The 20,570-nt window shown below is 44.0% G+C and overlaps 1 protein-coding gene across 2 annotated transcripts in view; it reads right to left on the reverse strand.

Moving 5' to 3' along the window:
- ANLN (anillin, actin binding protein) overlaps window positions 1-20,570 on the reverse strand; it is a 279,002-nt gene that overhangs the window by 14,757 nt on the left and 243,675 nt on the right. For both annotated transcript variants that reach the window (XM_085607473.1, XM_085607472.1), the window contains one exon: window positions 5,673-5,785. In XM_085607473.1, coding sequence (XP_085463599.1) covers window positions 5,673-5,785 — 113 coding nt within the window. The remainder of the gene's footprint in view (window positions 1-5,672; window positions 5,786-20,570) is intronic.

Consider the following 20,570-nt stretch of genomic DNA (forward strand, 5'->3'; position numbering starts at 1 on the left):
CTTAGGAAGGAATGAAGGCACCACTTTATCTGGATAGACAAATAGAAAAGGGGGCTGGGAAGATCAAGCCTACAGCTTGCTCACCATACGAGCAGAGGTGAAGTCAACAAGAAAGGCAGTTTTGAGAGTGAGCAACCTGAGGGGACAGTTATGAAGAGGCTCGAAGGGAGCACACAAAGGTGAGAACCAGATTTCTTTAATCAACAAAGAGAGGGACAGCTAGGGCTTAATAGAGGTCCAACGTACTTGCCCAGAGTTAAGCTAGAAGACATGAAAGGTACGGAGTTCCTCGGTGGCAAGTTGGCCACCTGGTGTGTACTTAAGGTAGTGAGGAGGTGGGGGATACCCCCTGACAGAACAAGGACCCTCACACATCCAGCAAGCTAGGTGTCATGCTTCATCATATGGTTCTGCTCCTCATCGAACCGGCGCTGCAATGCTAGACGGGCACCCATAAAGGGGCTCTTTTTCGAAGATCTTTAGTTCCTTGCCGTATAGGTGCCGTGGGTGTGAGGGGCCTAGAGGCGTGTAGATGTGGTGCGTGGATTAAAACAGGTAAGGGAATCCTTTGTGATTCTTTTTATTTTGGAAAGGTCCCAACCTGACTGAAAAGGGAAGGAGGGGTGGGGGGACTTGTTTTAATGTGACAAAAATTCGCTCTACCCCCAGATGGTCAACATGTTTCTCGCCTAAGAATGTCACGAAGTGATCAGTTGGCGATTCCTCAGGACCAGGTGACTAAAAACTATCTACAGTGTGTGGAGTGGTGCAACACTACCTACCACTCTTTCTATCCGAGGGTTAATGCTCCAGAGAAGGGCAGCAAACCTAGAGTACAAGAAAGGAGAAAGATCAAAAACCATGTAAAGATAATGGCAAATGATCCTGGTTAAATGCAGTGGATGTGTCTCACTATATACATTCTCAAAGTTAAACATGTAAAAACTTTAAAAACACACAGTGCTGTCATGCTAACCCATCGAGCTCTGTGTGTGCCTTCATATATACATATATCCCCTGTGTAACCGTATTCAGGAAGGTCATGGTTCAGACCATGGTGGGTGAGTGAACATATGCTCTCCTCCTTGGTTTTCATGTGCTGCCTCAGATCACAGCAGAGTAATTTGGACACACAGTGTAGTGTCTCTGTTGTATAAAGAGACAAAGAGTATAAGCTAGAAGTAGGTTGCAAGCACTTCAGATAAGCGCTCACTTCTTAGCTCTGGTTAACTACATTACGATGTGCAGGAGGTATGGATCAGGGTAGACTAGGCCCGTAGTTGTAAATCTGAACATATGACACGATTATTCAATATTAGGGTGCTCAAGTCAGGCCGGTGTGTCTGGTAGTCTCGCCGCTTTCTATGCCCCTCAATTAAAATAAGAATGAGGCACAGTGTTTAGCGCCTCCATTAACCCGGCCGCAACCAGAAGGACATCTGTGAGGGCTTATTGAACGGCAAGAGGGGTTTAAAAGAGGAAGCAGCAGGCTGAAGCACTTTGTCAGGAGGTTAGTCCTGACTGCCACCGTAGGGAGCTCGAGACCTAGGACCTCGGCTGCCCTCCTCACCACTACAGCATTGGAAGCTCCCTCCTCTGTAGCCACGGTAGGGGGAGAAAACTAGCCAGTGTCAGGGGACGTGTCCAGACCACCGGCATCACACAGGTCTAGTCGCAAGTCCGGTTCCTCAAGCTGGTCAGTTAAAGGGTCTAGCGGCCCCTTCCAGTCCTCCCCCTGACCTTCTGGCCCAAAAGGAGTGCCAGGAATTAACACAGGGACGAAAGTCCCTTCGGCTTTGGAATCGACCTCTATCAGACTGTGTCCACTTCGGGGATGGGGTCGGCGCTGACCGGGGGCACGGTCGACACCGGGAGCGTCATCAGAGAAGGTCGAGTGAGATCGACCGGCGCCTATCTGGATACAGGTCTGGATCCACAGGCACCCTCCGGAGCCACCATTGTTGAAGTTACAGGGCCCTCAACCGACTCCGTGGGGCCCGAAGGCGTGCCGGCAGAGCATGGCTGCCCAAAGATGAGGTACAAGGCCTCAGAATTTCTGGATCTGGGCAGGAGACACTCCAGCTCCTGGAAAGGCAAGGAGGCACAGAGCAGTCTCAGAAGTAGGTGCCGGAGACGGAGCCTTCGAGCGACGACGCTCTGGATCCCACGTCGGTCGACCAACGGGGAATAGTCAATGAACGCCTCTGCTTCTTCGACTTCTTGTGCTTCTCTGACTTCCTCAAAGATCTCCCCGACTAGAGTGTGGGCTCTACGACTGTTCAAGACCTTCCCCTCGAACGAGAGCGACGCAGAGCTGAGCGCTGGGCGTTCAGCTGCTTTAGGACCAATCCCTCCAAGCATTCAGGTTTATTGCCCGGCACTCGGAGCATGATTTCTGGTCATGGTCGCGCTCCAGACACCTGAGGCACATAAGGTGCAGATCTGTCACAGACATCATCCTGTGGCAGGAACCGCAGGGCTTGAAGCGAGGGACATCAGACGCACCAGGAGTTAAAGACTCGAGAAATAAGTAGACCAAGTAGAAAAAAGTTAGCCAAAAAGTGGTTAGGAGTAGCTCTCTCCAGATCTGCACTTGGCTGGCACAGATAAAGAAAACTGATGTCAGCACGCATGGGCGGCGTCTGTGTAGGTCCAGCGACATCATCACGGCTCCCACGACACAAACAAAGGACACAGAGCCGACAGACTACACCGAACGAACTGCAGGGGTACTGCCGAACAAAACCTCTCGATCCAGACTGACGCCTGGGGGAAATTCTAAGGTAAGGAATCTACAACTAACAGTCTATCAGATGAAACTTTAATGAGTTTTCCAAGCGGTCATTTAACCCAGGCCCTACCATTTAATTTGTGTTGATTAGTTGCTCCCCCTGAACTGTGAATACAGCCATAATCACCGCTTTTTGGACCCTCAATCTATCTTTGTTGTTTTGTGGCAATATATTTCCATATTTCTTAAGAAATAATTATCAACCTGTAACGACTGTGTGGTGGAGGCCCTTGGAACACTACAAATATTGTAGACCAAACTACAAACATTAGATGGTAGCTTGAGCAGAAGGATTCCAGTCTACCAAAAGCAGTGACAGCACTATCCAGCAATACTTTTATTCTGCCAGCCACATTGAGTACTCGGTCATCAATGACGAGAAAGACCGATTTCCTACTAAAATCCAAGAAAGATTTGCAAGTCATCTGGTTCATAGACTTTTCTGCCCCATGTTGAAACACCCTCAGTTAAAACTAGTTTCATACCTTGTCTTTGCCTTGATGTTTATGCAGCCTATTGAACTGCTTCTCCATACATTCTCTAGTGTTAATGCTTTCATATTCGATCCCCTCCTCTCTGACTGTCCCATAAAATTCTTGTTTTTTTTTACTTTCATTGCGCTCTGAAGTGGCTGCTTGAGAACATGCAAGTGTGTTACTGTTGCCCTGGGACGATCCCATGCACACACAGGGATCTAATCCTGGGGGCAGCTGGTCAAAGCACCATAGGAGGAAGGAGGCATAGGGTTCCAGTGCTCCATTCCATTGTATATGGCCTCAGATAAACAAGATAAGGGTGACACCTCATTGACCTAGTTCCAATTGCAACAAGAGATAAATGACTACTACCACCTATTCAGCGATTAAGTCCAAAGCTATTAGAGGGCACAGCATTCAGATTTTTTTTTTAAAGCTAAATAAGATTAAAGTTGGACTAGGTTTAAGGGTGTGAAACAATGCAAGTATACAGGGGAGAGAGATAAACTGAAAAAGGACAGAACATTAGGACTAAATGCACCCCAGAGCCAATTAGCAGGCATTGCGTGCATCCCACTCCATTCAACTCACACCTAAGTCCTCTAACTGCTGACAGGACTCCGGTAAACATTAATCTCGTGCGAAAAGTAGGATTTCATGCGTTTCAAGAACATGGTAAGGAAACAGACAAGTCAAGTACTGTTTCAGTGTTGGAAACATCCTCCAAAGGGTTACATTCTTGCTGATGACATAAGCTGTGGCCTGAATTTTACAAGTGTGAATTCCAAGAAGGCCAATTCCCCCTTCCGTCATTCAGAGGTAAGCAAATAGAGTACCTTACCATGAGTTATGCTAACATGTAACCTACTGCCCTTGGAAGAGACAATTATGGTAGAAAGGGCAATAAATATACAATTTTTATTAAGATTTTCAAAAAGGAACAGGACTGGGGCAATAAATCTTGAGATTAATATCACTGCAATGTTAATACAAATTGCTCTCTCTCTCTCTCTTGCTCTGTCTGCAACCATTTCACAACTCTTTCTCTAAACCAAAGATCTTCAAGCTAGGGGATGGGCTCCCTGGAGGTGGCATGAATTGATGATCCCAGGCACTGGCCATGAGCAGCATCATGCTGAACACAGTGCTTTGTTTTTACTGAAAAAAGAGAGTGGCAGTTAACCACTCTGTAATGGGCTATCAAAAACCTTTCGTCACCCCTGTCATCCTGGACGTAGGTGTCTCAAATGGGATTGGATCTAGATAACCCTCAAAGGGCGTGCCCTAAAATATCTGGGTAGTAAGCTCGGATGGCATCAAATATCATGGACACTATCGAAGGACAGTGCAAAATACAAAATATGGAAAGGAAAGTACAAGTTTGAATTAATAAAATGTCCTGCTGTGGGAACGTGTTCCACAGTCTGCAACCATATACTTTAAGAATTCTAAGAGCTCTATTATGAATCAAATAACTTTTGAGAATGACAGCCATTACTCAAACAGGAAGATGGTGATTTATGCACACATTACCCACTTTGAATTTGATCCTAAACTCAAAGTCCACTAAATCCCCAGCTAGTTTTGCTTCATTAAGACCCCACCCGTTGATTTTATGACTCCCACCCATTGATTTTATGATCCCCAACCATTGATTTTATGACCCCCACCCCATTGATGTCATTGTTCTTAATTATAGAGACTGGCAAAGAGTAGTTAGGATTTGATAGAGGGGCATGATTCCACAAAGTGTTGCCTGTGAAGCCATCATGGTAGCACCCAACTTTAACTTTTTGCTGTGGTTCCAAATACTTATCTTGTGCTTTCAAAATGGTAGAAAAGCAACTATAGAACTTAATCGACTGGAAATACGATCAAGATCGCAGAGCTACAGGAGGAGCCAACTTTATGGACGGGCTAGTACATTTAACTCATTTGTTCTCAAACATATGTTCTGTCATATTTGTAAATGGATCCCTTGAAGTGCAGTCTACAAGGGGAGCCAAAATGTTGTGTGGCTTAACCAATACTGAATATCACAGGGTACGATCACTGTAGGTACATTGGGTTGCCCGAGAAAGTCTCAGATGCAATTAGAAGCAAGGAAATCTGTGGTCTGGGTAAAAAGAGAGAAAAAAAAAAAAAAAAAGACCGGTTCAGACGACTCATTTTGATGCACACCGCTTGGAAAATGCTAGTAAAGAAGACAATCAAAAAGTTCTCCATTACAAAAGATAGCAACACTGAAGTGAACCCAATGTGTAAACCACTGAAAATAAGGGAAAATGGTGAAAAAGTAAAAGATTTTATTTAATTTTTTTAAATATTAATATACTTTTGAAAAATTCCAAAAGACATTAACAAGAAACACTTGAAAAGTAATTCTGCATTCAACATTAAATTACCTTGTCCAGAGCAAATTTATTGTTGCCTATGGAAGACAATGTGATTTTATGTGATCCAACGAGGACAAAGTTACTGGTTCTTATTGCATTGGGACCGCAGGGGCTAGCCATAGCTGCATTAAGAGGAAAAAAAACATAAGGTGCTAAAAATCAACAGTGGACACGTATATTTTATTTACTGTTTTGTATGATTTTCGGTTAAGTGAAAAAAAGGGAAGGCATGCAACTGGGGGGCATGGGTGTAAGATTTAAGACCACTAGGGATTTGTTAAACATAGAAGAGACCTGAAGCGTTATTGCTGCAACAGTACCATGTTGCAACATTTGTAACATCTCAGATGATGATAAACAGTACAGTATTAATTGAAATAGCATCTATAAGAACACAACATTCATAATGGTGGGATATAGTAAAGTAACAAGGCAAGGGTTGCACTGGTCTGCCCTTTGGACAAACCCCCCAGAGTGTAAAGCTCTAAAGCCTGGCATGCCAATCACAGCTAGGTGATAGTTTCAAAGCCAGAACCTGGACACCAGGAGGTAATTTAAACATATGCAAACGTTTAACAGAGGAGCAGTCTAATATTTCCTGAAGACCTGTTGGGGTTATTTACATTCATTAACAGGGGAAGACGCACTATTGACAAACCAAACATTTTGTAAAACGGTCACCTTACTCCTAGACTTGATTATCGGTGGGTCAAAGTCTCAAAAAACAAACCTGGATGGATTTTACAAGAATGCACTACAAAACTGATTGTTCTAGGTAGAAGCGGATTACAAAACTGGTAAAATCTGAAAATAAAATTTTCCAGAGCCCCATAGCAAAACATGAGCTCCAGTACTGCAAAAGTATGGACATTGTCATGAACTCCATGTTTAAATAAGACTTGAGATTGCTAAAGAATAGTTCTTCAGGCACTTAAAGTCTATTTACTGGATGGTTCATAACTGGAGGACAGAGCAAGTGCATTGTCAGTTTAGGGACTAGCGAGATTTTAAGAGAAGAGAATCAAAAGAGGACTGAGGGGTTGGAGGATAACAGAACGAGTGCCAATGAATGCCCTACTCATCAATCTGTTTATTCTGCCAATATGCAAATCAATTGATTTGCTAGACACTAGCCATGAAATAGAGTGGCTAGCCATGTGCATGAAGCTACTGAGGGACCCCAGTCATTTAGTCTAGCAAGAAATTAATATTCAAGCAGGATTTGCAGTGCAGGAGAAAGGATAAAACATCGAGTAAATGTATAGAAAAATATGGTCTGAAGCATGGTATGACTTAGGTTAGCATCAGCCCAGGGACAAGTGTTCAGTACAGTATTTAACTAAAAGAGAATCTCAGGTACCTGTTTTATAGACAGCATCAGTCCAGACATGTCTTTGAAAGACCACTGGTACATACCGCATGAGCACCAGTACAGACAGGCTACTCTAAAAAATGCAGGAAACAATTTAACAAGTTATGAGCGTTGCCTCTCTAACATTTGCAAATCAGCTGCAGAGCGTAGCTACTGGGGGTAAAATTTTAAGAGGTGGGTGTTTGATGTCTCTTAAAGAAACAGGTCCATCAAAAACCTGGTAGCACAGTTTCAAGGTTGACAATTTGAGTGCCAATATTAGAGGGTTCACTAAAATACATAAGCCAAGGTGCCCAAGAGGGTGGTTGGGCAGGCAGGACTCTACAGAGTTGGCTCAGACAAATCTAATACACTTCTAAACCACTGGAAAAGATAGATACCAAAGGAGACAAATTTAGTGGGGTAAAGACGAACACGTTACTAATCTTCGGTAATGCCCTTTCTAGTGGATAGTCTAACCACAGATTCCACTTCTTAGAGTACTCCCCAGGTACCAGAATGGATCTAGAAAATTAATCTCAAGTCATGCTCCTGTGAGGGGCCATGTGGCTCCACATTGGCTCCGTACTGCCCTCAAACTGACAAAGCAGAGCTGCATATAAGTGCCAACCACACGTGCCACAGTCAGCTTCTTGACGATCTCCTTTCACACCCTCAGACACGAAGCATGGGCAATTGGTAGTACGGGTGTGCAGATGCCTAGTTTGGGACCTTTTTAGAGGTTAAAAAAGAGGTTACTCCATAGAATAGGGAGCTGGGACGGCAGTGAGGGGTCTGTGGGTAGATGGAGTATCCACCAGAAATGTAATTTTTTTTCTAATGGATACTTCTAATCACTGATTCCTCATCTTAGAGTAGATTTCAAAGCAGAACCTCTCCAGATTGAGGGTCTCTGGAGTGGACTCATCAAAAAGTCTTGCAGTACCAAGCAGGTGAAATGTACTTCCTGCCAGATACGGCTGTCAAGGCAGTACAGATTTGTGAAACTATGCAACAATGACTACTTTGCAGCCTAGCATCTGTCAACAGGCAATCCATTTGTCAATGCAGTGGTAACAGCCGTAGTGGAATGGGGTCTCAGACCTTCCGATGGCTGCTTCTTGGCAAGTGAGTAAGATCTTAATGGAGTGGAATAGCCACTTCCAAGGGTTCTCTTCAGCACACCTTTCCCTGCTCCGGAAATCCCCACAAAAAGCTAATCATCCACACAGTCCACATTGTGCTCCGTGATATGATCAATATAAAAGCTCAAAGCCCTTTTGCAGTCCAGCCAATGAAGCCTTTCCTCCTTATTTGAGGGGTGACCGGGGCAAAGAACATAGGCAGGGTGATAGAGTGCCAAACATGGAAAGGAGTCACAACTTTAGGCAAGAACACCAACACCAGTTTGTCTGATAAAAAGGTGGTGGAATGTGAATGCATTGACAGTGCCGGAAGCTGAGTCCCAGGAGGAGCTGAAATAATTGCAATGGGGAAGATAGTCTTCAAGTCAAAAGACACAACAAGCAGCTATGAATTGGCTCAATAGGCTTGCAATTGAGAAATATTAAGATTGATTAAGGACCCACTGCGGCATCCCAAACAGTTTAGGGGAAAACGTGTGAAGGATTTTATAAACCTCATCCCAACTAGTGATAAAACAAGGATGGCTTGTTCGGCAAACAAACAAAAGTGATAGAACCTTCAATAGTGACCTCTGCATAGCAATGATGGGCTCAAGACAAAACAACAAGAAAGATCTCACAGCTTGGATTGTGAAGGGCCAATCTTGCAGTTACCACACCAAGCCATAAACATGTCCAGCATAAATGGACTTCATGGAAGGGTGTCTGGATGATATCCACCACTTCCGCCGGCAGCAAACGCATTTAACGGCCTCAGCTCAGTTTCCACATATGGAGCTGTGGATAGCGTAGACTTGGGTGGAGAACCCTGACTTTGAGTCAGGAGGTCCTTCTAAAGTCACAGCCGGATCATAGGACAGGTGCTCATTCCCAGAATCTCCAGGCCTGCCGGAGGCTGTCTGTATAGTTCATCCGCTCTGACATTCAAGGACCCCGAGAGGTGGTTTACGATCAGGAACATTTTCTGATGCTCCAAACAATGAGAGGCGCAGAGTCTCTTGGCACAGAACCCAGGACCACACTACTCTGTTTGTAGCAATACCACAGGGCAGTAGTGTTGTCCATGAGAACTTCAATCAGCTTCCCTTAGATGGATGGAAGAAAAGCTTCCAGGGCAAAGCAAATTTCTTGTAACTCCAGCATGCTGCTATGGAGTCTGGTTTGCATAAGGAAACAGTCCTTTGATCTCCACCTGCCCCAGACGACATCCCCAGGCCAGCAGTGATACATAAATCACCACCCTCAGCTCAGGGTGGAGAAGTCCCATTCGAAATTTGAATGGTATATTCAGTAGGTTTCCTTGATGCTAGGCCCACTGGAGTGTCAGATTCCATTGCAAAGCCCTCATATACCACATGGAAAAGTCGACAAGGAGGATGTAAGCGTTTAAAAGGCTCAGAAGCCTCAGAGCTGCTCTCAGCAAGATCCAGGACGGAGGTTGGACCATCAGGATCATAAACTGCGTTCCAGGGTGGAAAGGAATGAATTCCACCATGTCCAGATACACAAGGTATCTCTAGGCACCAGACAGGATTTGGAAAATTAAACTGCACGCTGACAGTTTGTTATGCGGCTCTGCTTTGGCTTTGTGCCAACTGAGAAGAGATTGAGCCAAGCCAAGTATAAGCTTCACTCCCCTGCGCGCTGTTGGTTACTTTGCTATTTCCCATTCTGTTTTCTCAGACACAGAATTTAGAACTGTTAGCTGTGCCTATCAGAGATTTTTAGATATTAAAGAGGTCACTCCACAGAATAGGGAGGTGGGATGCAAGTATGGAATATGAGGTTAGATAGATTATTAATCAGAAACAAAGTTATCAAAGGTAAGTAATTCGTTCTAGTGATGGATATTTCCAACTGCAGACTCCACACCTATAATATATATATATGCACACACATCTGAATGTGTGTGTGTGTGTGTATATATATATATATATATATATATATATATATATATATATATACACACACACACACACACACACACACACACACACACACACACACACACACACACATACACATATATATATATATTCACACACACAAGTACCAACCTCCCATAGATGGAGGGTCTGGGGAGCAGACTTTGCAGGAAAGTTTGGCTTGTATGAGGCTGGTGTCTCAGGAACCACACCAGGCGACTAATGTGTCCCACCGCCCAGCATAGAAGGGCATCTCATAGCAAGGACAACCATCCACCACCTCAGTTGGCAATTCAAACGCATTCAACTGCCACCATGCATGGAGGTCTAAGTTGTGGAGAGTCGGATGCAGAACCCTGCCCTGCTGCTGAGATAGGAGGTCCATCTGAAGCGGAAGCCTGATGGGAGGGTAAACTGTTCAGCTCAGAAAGTCTGGGTACCACACTTTCCTAGTCCCATCAAGGCTAATCTAGATGACATAGCCCTAGGTTGTTTCTGATCTCCAGAACCAGAGGTAGAAGATATTAGTTGGAAGGCGTACAAGAGTGCCTCGCTCCATTCGAATGAGAAAGTCACCTAATGAGTGTCATGGAGGGACGTTCAGCAACAAAGATAGTGCACACTGTGCATTCCAGACAGTAGCTACTAGATCTAGCCAGGGCTCCTCCCAGTGTTTAAACACACCCTGCAACACCTTAGGCTGGAGATCCCATTTGTGACATGCGCTTTGGCATCTCCTCAGTTCCTCTCAAGTGTTTAGGGACCCAGCTAGGTGGTTAGCCACACACAGATCCAGGACTATTCCCAAAACTGCAGTGGAGAAAAGGCTTGAAAGGCTACTGTGTCCAGAATCACTGCAATGAAAAGAGGACTCAGTGATGCAATAAGGTGGGACTTCGGCTTGTTGACACCCCAATGCTGTCAAGACTTACTAAAAAAACGACTGCAACTTTCCCAACTTCAGAAGGAACTCACCGAGGTAAGTGACTACATGCATGCCCAAACTCTGCACCAGTGTCACTTTCATTAACATGAGAGGGACTGAAGTAAGGACAAAGGTTAGCACAGTAAACAGAACATGTTCCTGGTCCACACAACTGCATGTAACACATGTGGGTCTGAAGGGTAGGTTTGTGGAAATGAGCATGCTGCTGGTCCAGGGACACCATCCTGTGTCTTGTATCTACAGAAGATGGGAACTAAACAAACATCAGCATTTGAAATCTGTCAGTTGAATGCCTTTATGAAGAAGGACAAATATCCAGGAAAGACCTAAGCCCCTTGTTTTTTTCAGGAAGCCTTCAGACAGCATCCATTCGATGGCATCTTTGGAGAGTAAAAGATTTATCTCTCACATCAGATTGGCAAGTGCTCCTCTGAATGGGAGAAAGTGCAAGGAATAATTGAAGGGTAGGACATAGCCCCTTTGAATGATCTGTGTCTTTGTCTGAAGTGACAATCTCCAGCTGGGGATAGAATACTGAATCATGCTTCCCTTCGCCCTAAAATGAGCTGTTGAGGACAAACTAAAAGAAGTTTGGTTGCCATTGTAGCAGATGACAAAGAATTGGAGGACTTTTGACCCAGCTGTCATGTGCAGTTTCTGCTGGTGCCATGTCTGCGACCTCGAAAGAACTGGATAATCTGTGTTAAGTTAACTTTTCCTCTAAAAGAGTATTGACTCAAACATGCATCGATTACGGAAGCCTGAAGAACACTAGAACATCCGGTTGACCTCATCTATACATGCCTTCAAAGCACAACACTGGTGCTAGCAGCCCTGCCAAGGCAATCAGTATCCAGTCCTGATTGGATTACATACTTTGCTGCACCCTGTCACTCGTGTATTTTCTAAGCCAAAGTAGCTCAAGGGTCCTAGTCGACAACCAGCACGAGCTCGCCAGCAAAGTTCCGGAGAGCACGAGTGTACCTGCCCAGCAAACAAAGTGCATTTCTGGAGCTAAGAGCCTGGTTTGCGGATGAACACTTTCTCAGAATGACCCCTATTAAAGGAATCCTTCGAGTCTGTGACAAAAGCGACTTCAGTTGTCTGAAGGAAAACCCGAGTGATGAAAGAAGGGTGATTTGTTTAGAGGGGGTCCGCGACTGACTGCCGGGAGTCCTCTTTCAGTATCCAGTCGTCGTGATACAGAAAAAGTTCTAATGCTAACTTGCAAAGGTGGGCCATAACCACGGACATCACCTTTGTTATCACCCAAAGGACAAAGGTGAGGTTGAAGAGTAGGACGGCAAATTAGAAAAGCTTTGACCACCACCATGAACTGAAGGCAGTGTCTTTTTGATTGCACAATGGGCACATTAAACCATATGTACTGCAAATCCAGCATACCAGCCAACCCTACAAATCTAGGACTCTGGGTAAGAATTAGCATTTTGAATGTGTCCTTCTGTAGGAAAGCATTCAGGGGCAAAGATTCAACATCTGCATGAGCCCTCCATCCTTCTTGTGCACAGAAAGTAGCAAGAGAAACACCTCTTGTCAATTTCAGGAGTATAGCATCCCCTCGATGATCCCTTTTACCAAAAGCACTTTACTTCCTGCAAAAGGCTAGCAGTATGATCAGCAAGTACCTGAGTGAACAGGTGGAATACAAGGGGAGTGGCTAGGGGAGCTGAATGTAATAGTAAGGTATACCCTTTTTGAACAATTTGTAACACCTATTGATATGAAGAAATGTATTTCCAGCCAAGTAGGCAAAATCGAAACCTGCTCCATTATGGCTATGCATGGTCCTACAAAGGAAAAGAACAGCTGCTTAAAAGTCATTGTGGCGGATGAGAAGCAGTTGAAAATTTCTGCACTTGGTGGTGCCTGCAGGTACTGCCGCCACTGCGTCCTCTTGGCCTGCAGAAAGTCTTAATAGCTGCTGAACTGGTTGCATGGGCTGCTGCTATTAAGGTGGGCAAGGAAATTAATATCTGTTTGGATCCGCTAAGGTGGGGTGGGGATATTATCTCCTCTTTTGACTTAATCTGCCAGCAGGTGGCTGTGGACCTAACATGCAAGACATCACATAAGGAGTAAAAACCACATGGGTGGTTTGACCAAAAATGCTCAAAAGCCCAGAGACCTACTGGTGGAATTGAAAAAGAGTCCTAGAGATAACGTAGAAGTGGTCAGGCTAAGAAAGAAGAATGATATAAATGATATAATAAAAAACGCCTGGGACTCCTTGTATAATAAGGCTAGCCTTAGGAACAGTTCCAAATTCTGGGAAATCGTCAATTCTCCACTGTTTAATGACAAGGAAAATACCCCGCTTGAACTAAATATATCTGAACGTGAATGGCTAGACCATTTTGGGAAAATCTATGGCAGTGGCCTCCCAGCAGATGTTTTTGTTCCGATAGTGAGCGACCAAGAGGAGCCCCCACTGAGATTTACAATTAAAGAAACACAAAAGGCTATCGAGGTCACGGTTGCTCATAAGGCCCCTGGCCCAGACGGGCTACCAGCTGACATGTTTAAAGCACATCCTAATATATGGTCTGTAGTTCTTACTAATGTCTTTAATATGGCCTGTATTGATAATAGTAGATTGCCTACCTCCTGGTCACGGGCGATTATTGTCCCGATTTTTAAGAAGGGCCAGAGGGGGGACCCTAGATGCTATCGGCCCATATCATTACTGGACTCGTCCTTTAAAATACTAGGGAAGGTTATCCTGTCTAAGATCTCCTCTTGGGTTACTAATAATGACATTATGTGTAATGCACAGTATGGTTTCAGAACTGGTCGAGGCACCGAAGACCAGTGCCTGAATTTACATCTAATAGTTAGCAAATATACTGTAGCGACAAAAGGGGCAATCTACCTGGCTTTTATGGACTTGTCCACAGCTTTTGACCTAGTTAATAGGTCGAAAATGTGGACAATGCTCCTGGAGCTGGGTTTAGATCGGGCTCTGGTGAGCTTCCTGGCAGAACTACATAGAGATCTAACAGCGGTCATTCGAATGACTCGAGACGGGAAGTGTACCGCTGGTCTCAAGTCCGGCAGGGGAGTCCGCCAGGGGTGTATCCTGGCCCCAATGCTATTTTCTCTATATATAAACTCACTGGGTTCCACCTTGGCGGCCGCAGCCGTTGATGTCCCATGCATGGGGGGGGGAACACCAGTGCCGGTCTTACTATATGCTGACGATACGGTGCTGCTGTCAAGGACCCCAATAGGCCTACAACATCTGCTAAATTCTTTTGGGGACTTTATGCAAAATCTGGACCTAGTGACAAATGTAGAGAAATCGCATGTCATGGCCATAGGGACAGGTAGGAAGAACATGAAAACCCTTTCTTGTAATGGCTTAGTAATAACGAGAGTGAAAGTGTTCACCTATCTTGGCGTAGTGTTTGATGACATAGGGTCTTGGGTACCCCAAGTTGCAAATAAAGTAGCAGCCGTGAAAAGATCTTCGGCGGCTATATTAGGCTTTGCTAAAAGATTGGGTGGCAAACCAGCTGAGGCCATATTAATGATCTATAGATCTAAAACCCTAGCCATAGCAAGGTATGGGGCAGGAATTTGGGGCTATAAAGATCTAGCCCCGATACAGAGAGAAGAAAATAAATTTCTTCGATCTGTCTTGGTTCTCCCCCAATCTACATCATCCTTTGCAGCTCATATGGAGCTAGGGATAGGGTACATTACTGATATGCTAAATTTGGCACCGCTTTTACTATGGATCAGAACCTGGCTGAACCCCAACCTTACACTAAACCACAAGATTATTAGTGATTGTATGGGGAGGGATGGAGTGGCGGACATTTTGTGGTTGAAATTTATTAAAACATCTGCAGTACTTCTGGGTCGCCCTGAATTATATTTGAATCCGGAAAATCTTACCAAGGAAGATATTACATGGGTAAAAACACAAATCATAAAATTACGAGAATTAGAACGAGAAGCAAAGGAAATCACAAAGCCTACAGTTAGGTCACACTTTTTGTTGATCTCGTCCTTGTCAATTCAACCCTACTTGACTATTGTTACCAGACCCTATCACCGGTGGCTTCTAACAAAATTTAGATTTAATCAAGCTCATTTTTTGTTGGGTACTTACGAAAGCTGGTGTAACCCAAAGGAAAACACACCTTGTGACTGTGATAATTTTTCCGATCAGGACCAGACACATTTTGTGTTTTTCTGTTCTTTCTTTGTTGAAAGTAGAAAAAAGTTCATTAGACCGCTGTTAAGGGAAAAGGGGTTTGCACAGTTTAAACCTGCACTGTATTATCTTCAATTAATGGAGACCCCTTTAGTGATGTTTGGTGTAGCCAATTTTCTGATTGCCTCAATCCGTGCTAGAAGGAAGAGACTCAAGATGAATGTAGGAGCTGGTTCTGTAAATGTTTTCCTGAGATCGTATGACCTAATTTAAATCAATTCTCTTGTAACAAATGAAATATTGGGGTTATGAATCATGACACATTTGCTAATATAAATGTTTAGTGTATTTGTGTGGATTTATATGTATATGTCACAGACCTTTTTATATATTTAAAATTTTATTTGTATAATATGTTCTGGAAATTTTTTACTTTATGTAACTGTACAGCATACTTTTTATGATTTTTAAATAATCGAATAAAGTGCTTTTTGACTTGCTATTAATATGCCAGATCATGAGTGCATTCTAAACTTTATGTACTGCTGGTGAACCTGGCAGAGCAGTTAAAAACAAACCAAGGGAGCATGTCCTAAAGGTTTCTGAAGTTCTCCAACACAAAGCCAGTCTTTATCCACCGAGACCCTTGATTCATCCAAAAGCATGTCCATTAGAGAAACCTGGATTTCAACAGAATACCCAGTAGCACATCCAGGTATGATGCCTTATGGCGATGGGGTCCATGGCACAGCACATGCAGTCTAGGCCAGCCTGTAAAACGTGTTTGCCCTGCTCTAAATAAGCCAGACAACCATAAAGATTTCACTGGCCATGTTCTGAACAGAGTGCATCTAACAGCCTACTAGGTTTAACATGTTCAGGAACCATGTAGCCAAAATGACGGAAGAAAATACTTTTTCTTCTGTCAAGGCGCTTTAAGTCCATGCCTGGAGGTGCAGAACAAAAAGCTCTCAGATTGACTTTGCTCATGGACGCTTGAACCACTAAGCTTTCTGAGGTCAGATTTTGGGCAAGGAAGGCCAGATTACTAGTATCTGCAGTTAGAAATATTTATCAGAAACATGTGGACAAGTCTAAGACCAACAGGGCCTCTAGCATCCTACAGCACTGGCTATGAAGGAGAGACTGGGAATCTCTTTTCAATATTCGGGGCTGAACTTTAGCGAACTCTTACCACAACATAGGTTTGGCACAGGCTGACATTTGCTCTATATCAGACGGAACCAGATCCAGCCAAGGCCACTGGTGGACTGAGTTGGGGCCTGTGTGGACAAGATAGAAGTGGCTAATGTGGCTTCATGGAGCGGAGTGGACCTATGGGCAGGCAAGGAACTGGAGGAAGACCCTCCAGGGTTAGTGGCACCAGGGAAAGTTCTAGAAGCAGAAATGAACTGGTACCCATCTATCTCCAGTAGGCAAGGCACACCAAAGCTGGATTTGCCTTTAAGATACGCAGCATGGTCTCTTTAAAAGCCTTTATTTGCTGTGGGGTTGATGGCTGCCCATTAGACTCGAGACACTAAAACCAGTCTTGGGATGGGCCAGAGCAAAAAATGTTAACAGAGTCAAGCCTTTGGAGTGCTGAGTTTTGCTTCCCGTTCCTCGATACCATTGATGTGTATTAAAAGACATTTGTGGCATGGCTTTTAATCATGACCAGCACCACAAGCAGGCATCATTCAGATCCATGACTCAGCTGCTTTGTAAAGTCACTGAACCTGTTGGAAAACAGTGGGTGGTAGGGGGGTTCAACTTCACCACATACTGTCAGCGTTGAATTTTGGTGCGAGTCCAGCCGATCAAAGGATTTGCATCAAAGGAAGTAGAAGAAAAAGTTACTTACCTTCAGTAACACTCTTTCTGGTACAGACAATCAAGCCACTGATCGCTCGCTTTTTGAATATTCCCAGGCATCATACTGGATCTTGAAACTTTTCAGTAGAACCTCTGCGCACCAGAAGGTGATGCCATGCGGCTCGCACTGACGCTGCTGTGGAAAAAGAACATGCAGGGCCTATATGGAAACCACTCCAGCGCATTGAAGTCAGCTGTTTTTTTAAATTGTCCACTCAACTAGACGAAGGGCTCTAACAGCAAATTGGTAGACTGTGTGCAGATTCCTAGACGTGGGATCTCATTAAAGGATGGAGTCCAATCACAGAAGGATGAGGATGAGGATGGGAGGGTCGGTGAGGAATCTGCAGATAGATAGAGTCTGTACCAGAAAGAGACTAACCGGATATTCTTAACTTGCTCTTCTGATATAAACTTCTATCCGCCTATTCCCCCCCTTTTGAATACATACCAAAGCAACATCTATTTGGAGGTAGGTCTGTGGAGGAGTTCAAACCAGAAAGACCTGCAGAACCAAGGGGGAAAAACACCCCTCGGCGAACCGAACTGTCGAGGCAATAATCCTTTGTGAACTAAGGAAAGAAGCCCATGTAGCTACCTGGCAAATGTCCAGGGCAGGGACTCCACATGCCAACACAGCGGTGGTAGGTTTGACCCTGGGAGAAGGAGCACACAGTTTTTTCCAGAGGTTGCTTCTTCACCAATGCATAGCAAATCTGAATGCAGAGCACGATCCAGCGGGAGATGATTCTCTTCTGCACCCTCTTACATTTCTTCGCTCCAGCGTACCCCCACAAAGAGCTGATAGTCTGCCAGGTGTTCCTTGATACGATCTATGTAGAAGCTCAGCGCTCCTAGGGTTAAATCGCTAAAGCCTCTTCCTCCTTAGAGGCATGAGGTGGAGCACAGAATGCTGGCAGGGTGATTTTGAGTATAAAACAAAGTAGGTAGAGAGATGCAGTCGAAAAAGATTCAATCGAAAAGAAGGGGGAGAGATAGAGAAAGGAATAATTCAGGGCAAAAGAATTTCCCATTTGGAAAAAGACCCATCACTCACCAACCTGGTTGGTGACATGCTTCATCATCTGGGTCCCACCCTGACCGCCGAATGCCGTCAGGGTGTGCTTCGACGCCTGGAATTCCAGCGGAGCGGGTTTTCGTGTGTGTAGGTGAGTGAAAACGTGAATGATGAAAAATAAAAGTGATATATTAAAAGTGTCAGCGGTGTGCTTCCTAATAATTTAATATGAAGCCACTTGGCTCGATTAAAACCTGTGACTAGAAATCGTAACTGGTATTAATAGCCAGTGATATCAGTGTTGGTATGTGTGTGTAGTCAACATGTTTCAACCTTTCTAGTAATTCTTAGGTTTTCGTCAGGACCAGGAATTTGAGGAAAGTGGGGTCTGCACTCGCTAAGGTGCACCCACACCCTTAACCTCTGTGTACTACACCTTTATTAGAGAGTAGTTTGTTGTGCCTTCAAGCCGTTCTTGAAGGATGATTCGGATCTGTAAAAGTAAAATCCGAAAAAAAAAAACTTTCTATTGGAATTATTCCCATTAACTCTCCACGCTCACTTATTATGGTATGCGACATGCAATGTGAGTTGTTGCATGCAATCTATTGTGGGTTGTTGAGGGTGGTTTTTGCATGTCTCAATCCATGTATAGGGCATGAATTGTTGATTTGGCGAAAAGAATTATTATTAATATTCTCGCATCACGTGCATTAGTTGTGCCTGTCTGTTGGCAATACAAGAAGGGCGTATGTGATGATTCACACTGCTATCAAACATTTCTAGTGCAGTGCGCGTATATTTGTAAAAGTTTAGACAGACTAACAAATAAAGAGCGCTCAAGGACTCACGTTAAAAAGGCTAAATATAAAGCCTCATGGTTCCCGTTGGGAGTGTGGGCTCTGAACCATTGCTGTGATAGAAAAGGAAACAACATTTTCAGCTTGATTTGTCTTACCTTGATCTTGTAAGGCCCTTCTATAGTTGGATTAGGGATACACTTATGTTCTCTCACCGGTACGCCCGTTTACACACCTACTTCGGGGTCCCACAGTTACCGAATGCTGGCGCCGTGTCTATCACGGTCGGTATTTAAGAGAAAATGCTTCCGCCCTTGTGACTTGGGGTGTGGTTTAATTGGGTCATAGGGATCAAGGTAAAATTCTGTATTTTGTGAAAAGTGATAAGGGTTCTGCAATAAAGAGGTGTTTATTTGCAGATGTTTGCTGAGTCATAGGGCTCAGCTTAAAATTCAGTAACCCGTGTAAATAATAAGGGTTCTGCAGTAAAGAGGTATATTGCAGAGAAAAGGTAACAATAGATTCTGATTGAAACCTTGGTGTGTGTTATAACAAACTGAGAAGAAGAGATAACAGAGACCAAATTCATCTACTAAGTACCGAGTTCCATGGTATATTGTCATTCAGCCCTGTTATGTGGGTTGACAGACGGTACACCCATCTTTGTTTCTTTTCAAAGAGTGTATTCTGACTTTCGACAGATTCAATAACAGTCCAAATCATATCATTTGGAGTGTGGTTATTGCTGATAAAATGTTCAGTCGATTTAGTAGTCGCTTTCTTGCATCGGAGAGTACTACGATGCTCTGTTATGCGTTTAACTTTACGAGTGGTCATGCCTACATAACGTAGATTACAGGGGCATGTTAAGAGGTAGACTACATTGCAACTGTTGCAATTGGTATGGTTTTTTGTGTCCAGATCTTGTTGTTTTCCAGTGTCAGTGTTTTGGTGTGTGTAGTGAGGTGACATACTGAGCAGTTCCCACAGGGATAGTGACCTGTAACTTTCGGTAGTCCCCAAAAGGTCAGGACTGTGGCTGCATCGACTGCAGTGATTTTCTTCCGTCGAGTGTTAACCAGTGAGTCCTTTAGACTTCTTGCTCGTTTGTTTGAGAATAAAGGCTTCTCCCATTGCAGATTGCCAGTGTTTAGGATTGATCATCTTTTTCTGATGGTGTTCGTCACCTGATTCGACATATTATAGGTTGTCACACAGGTGAGAGGTGGTTTGTGTGTCGGTCTACTGGTTTCTTCTAATAGGGCATCTCGGGGTTGGTTTCTCGCCCGTTTTTGGCCCTTGTCCAAGATATGCTGAGGGTAACCTCTTTCTGAAAGCTTTTTGGAGAGAGAAGAGGCCTGTGTTTTGTAGTCTGTCAGTTTGCTACAGTTCCTTCTTAATCGAAGGAACTGGCCATAGGGTAGATTTTCTTTTAGTGCTCTCGGGTGAAAGCTATCATATTGTAGTAGATTGGTTTTGGATGTTGGCTTGGTATAAGTTTTTGTTTCAAGTTTGTTTTCATTGTGGATTTCCACATCTAAAAATATCATAGTGGTTTTATCAATGCTGTGTGTAAATTTTAGATGGGGGTCACAGGTGTTGAGCCAAAAGATGAAATCTTGCAATGTTGTCATTGGGCCTTGCCAGATTGCCAGTACATCATCTAT

The sequence above is a fragment of the Triturus cristatus genome, chromosome 5_2 (assembly GCF_964204655.1).
Source record: "Triturus cristatus chromosome 5_2, aTriCri1.1, whole genome shotgun sequence".
Classification (NCBI taxonomy): domain Eukaryota; kingdom Metazoa; phylum Chordata; class Amphibia; order Caudata; family Salamandridae; genus Triturus; species Triturus cristatus.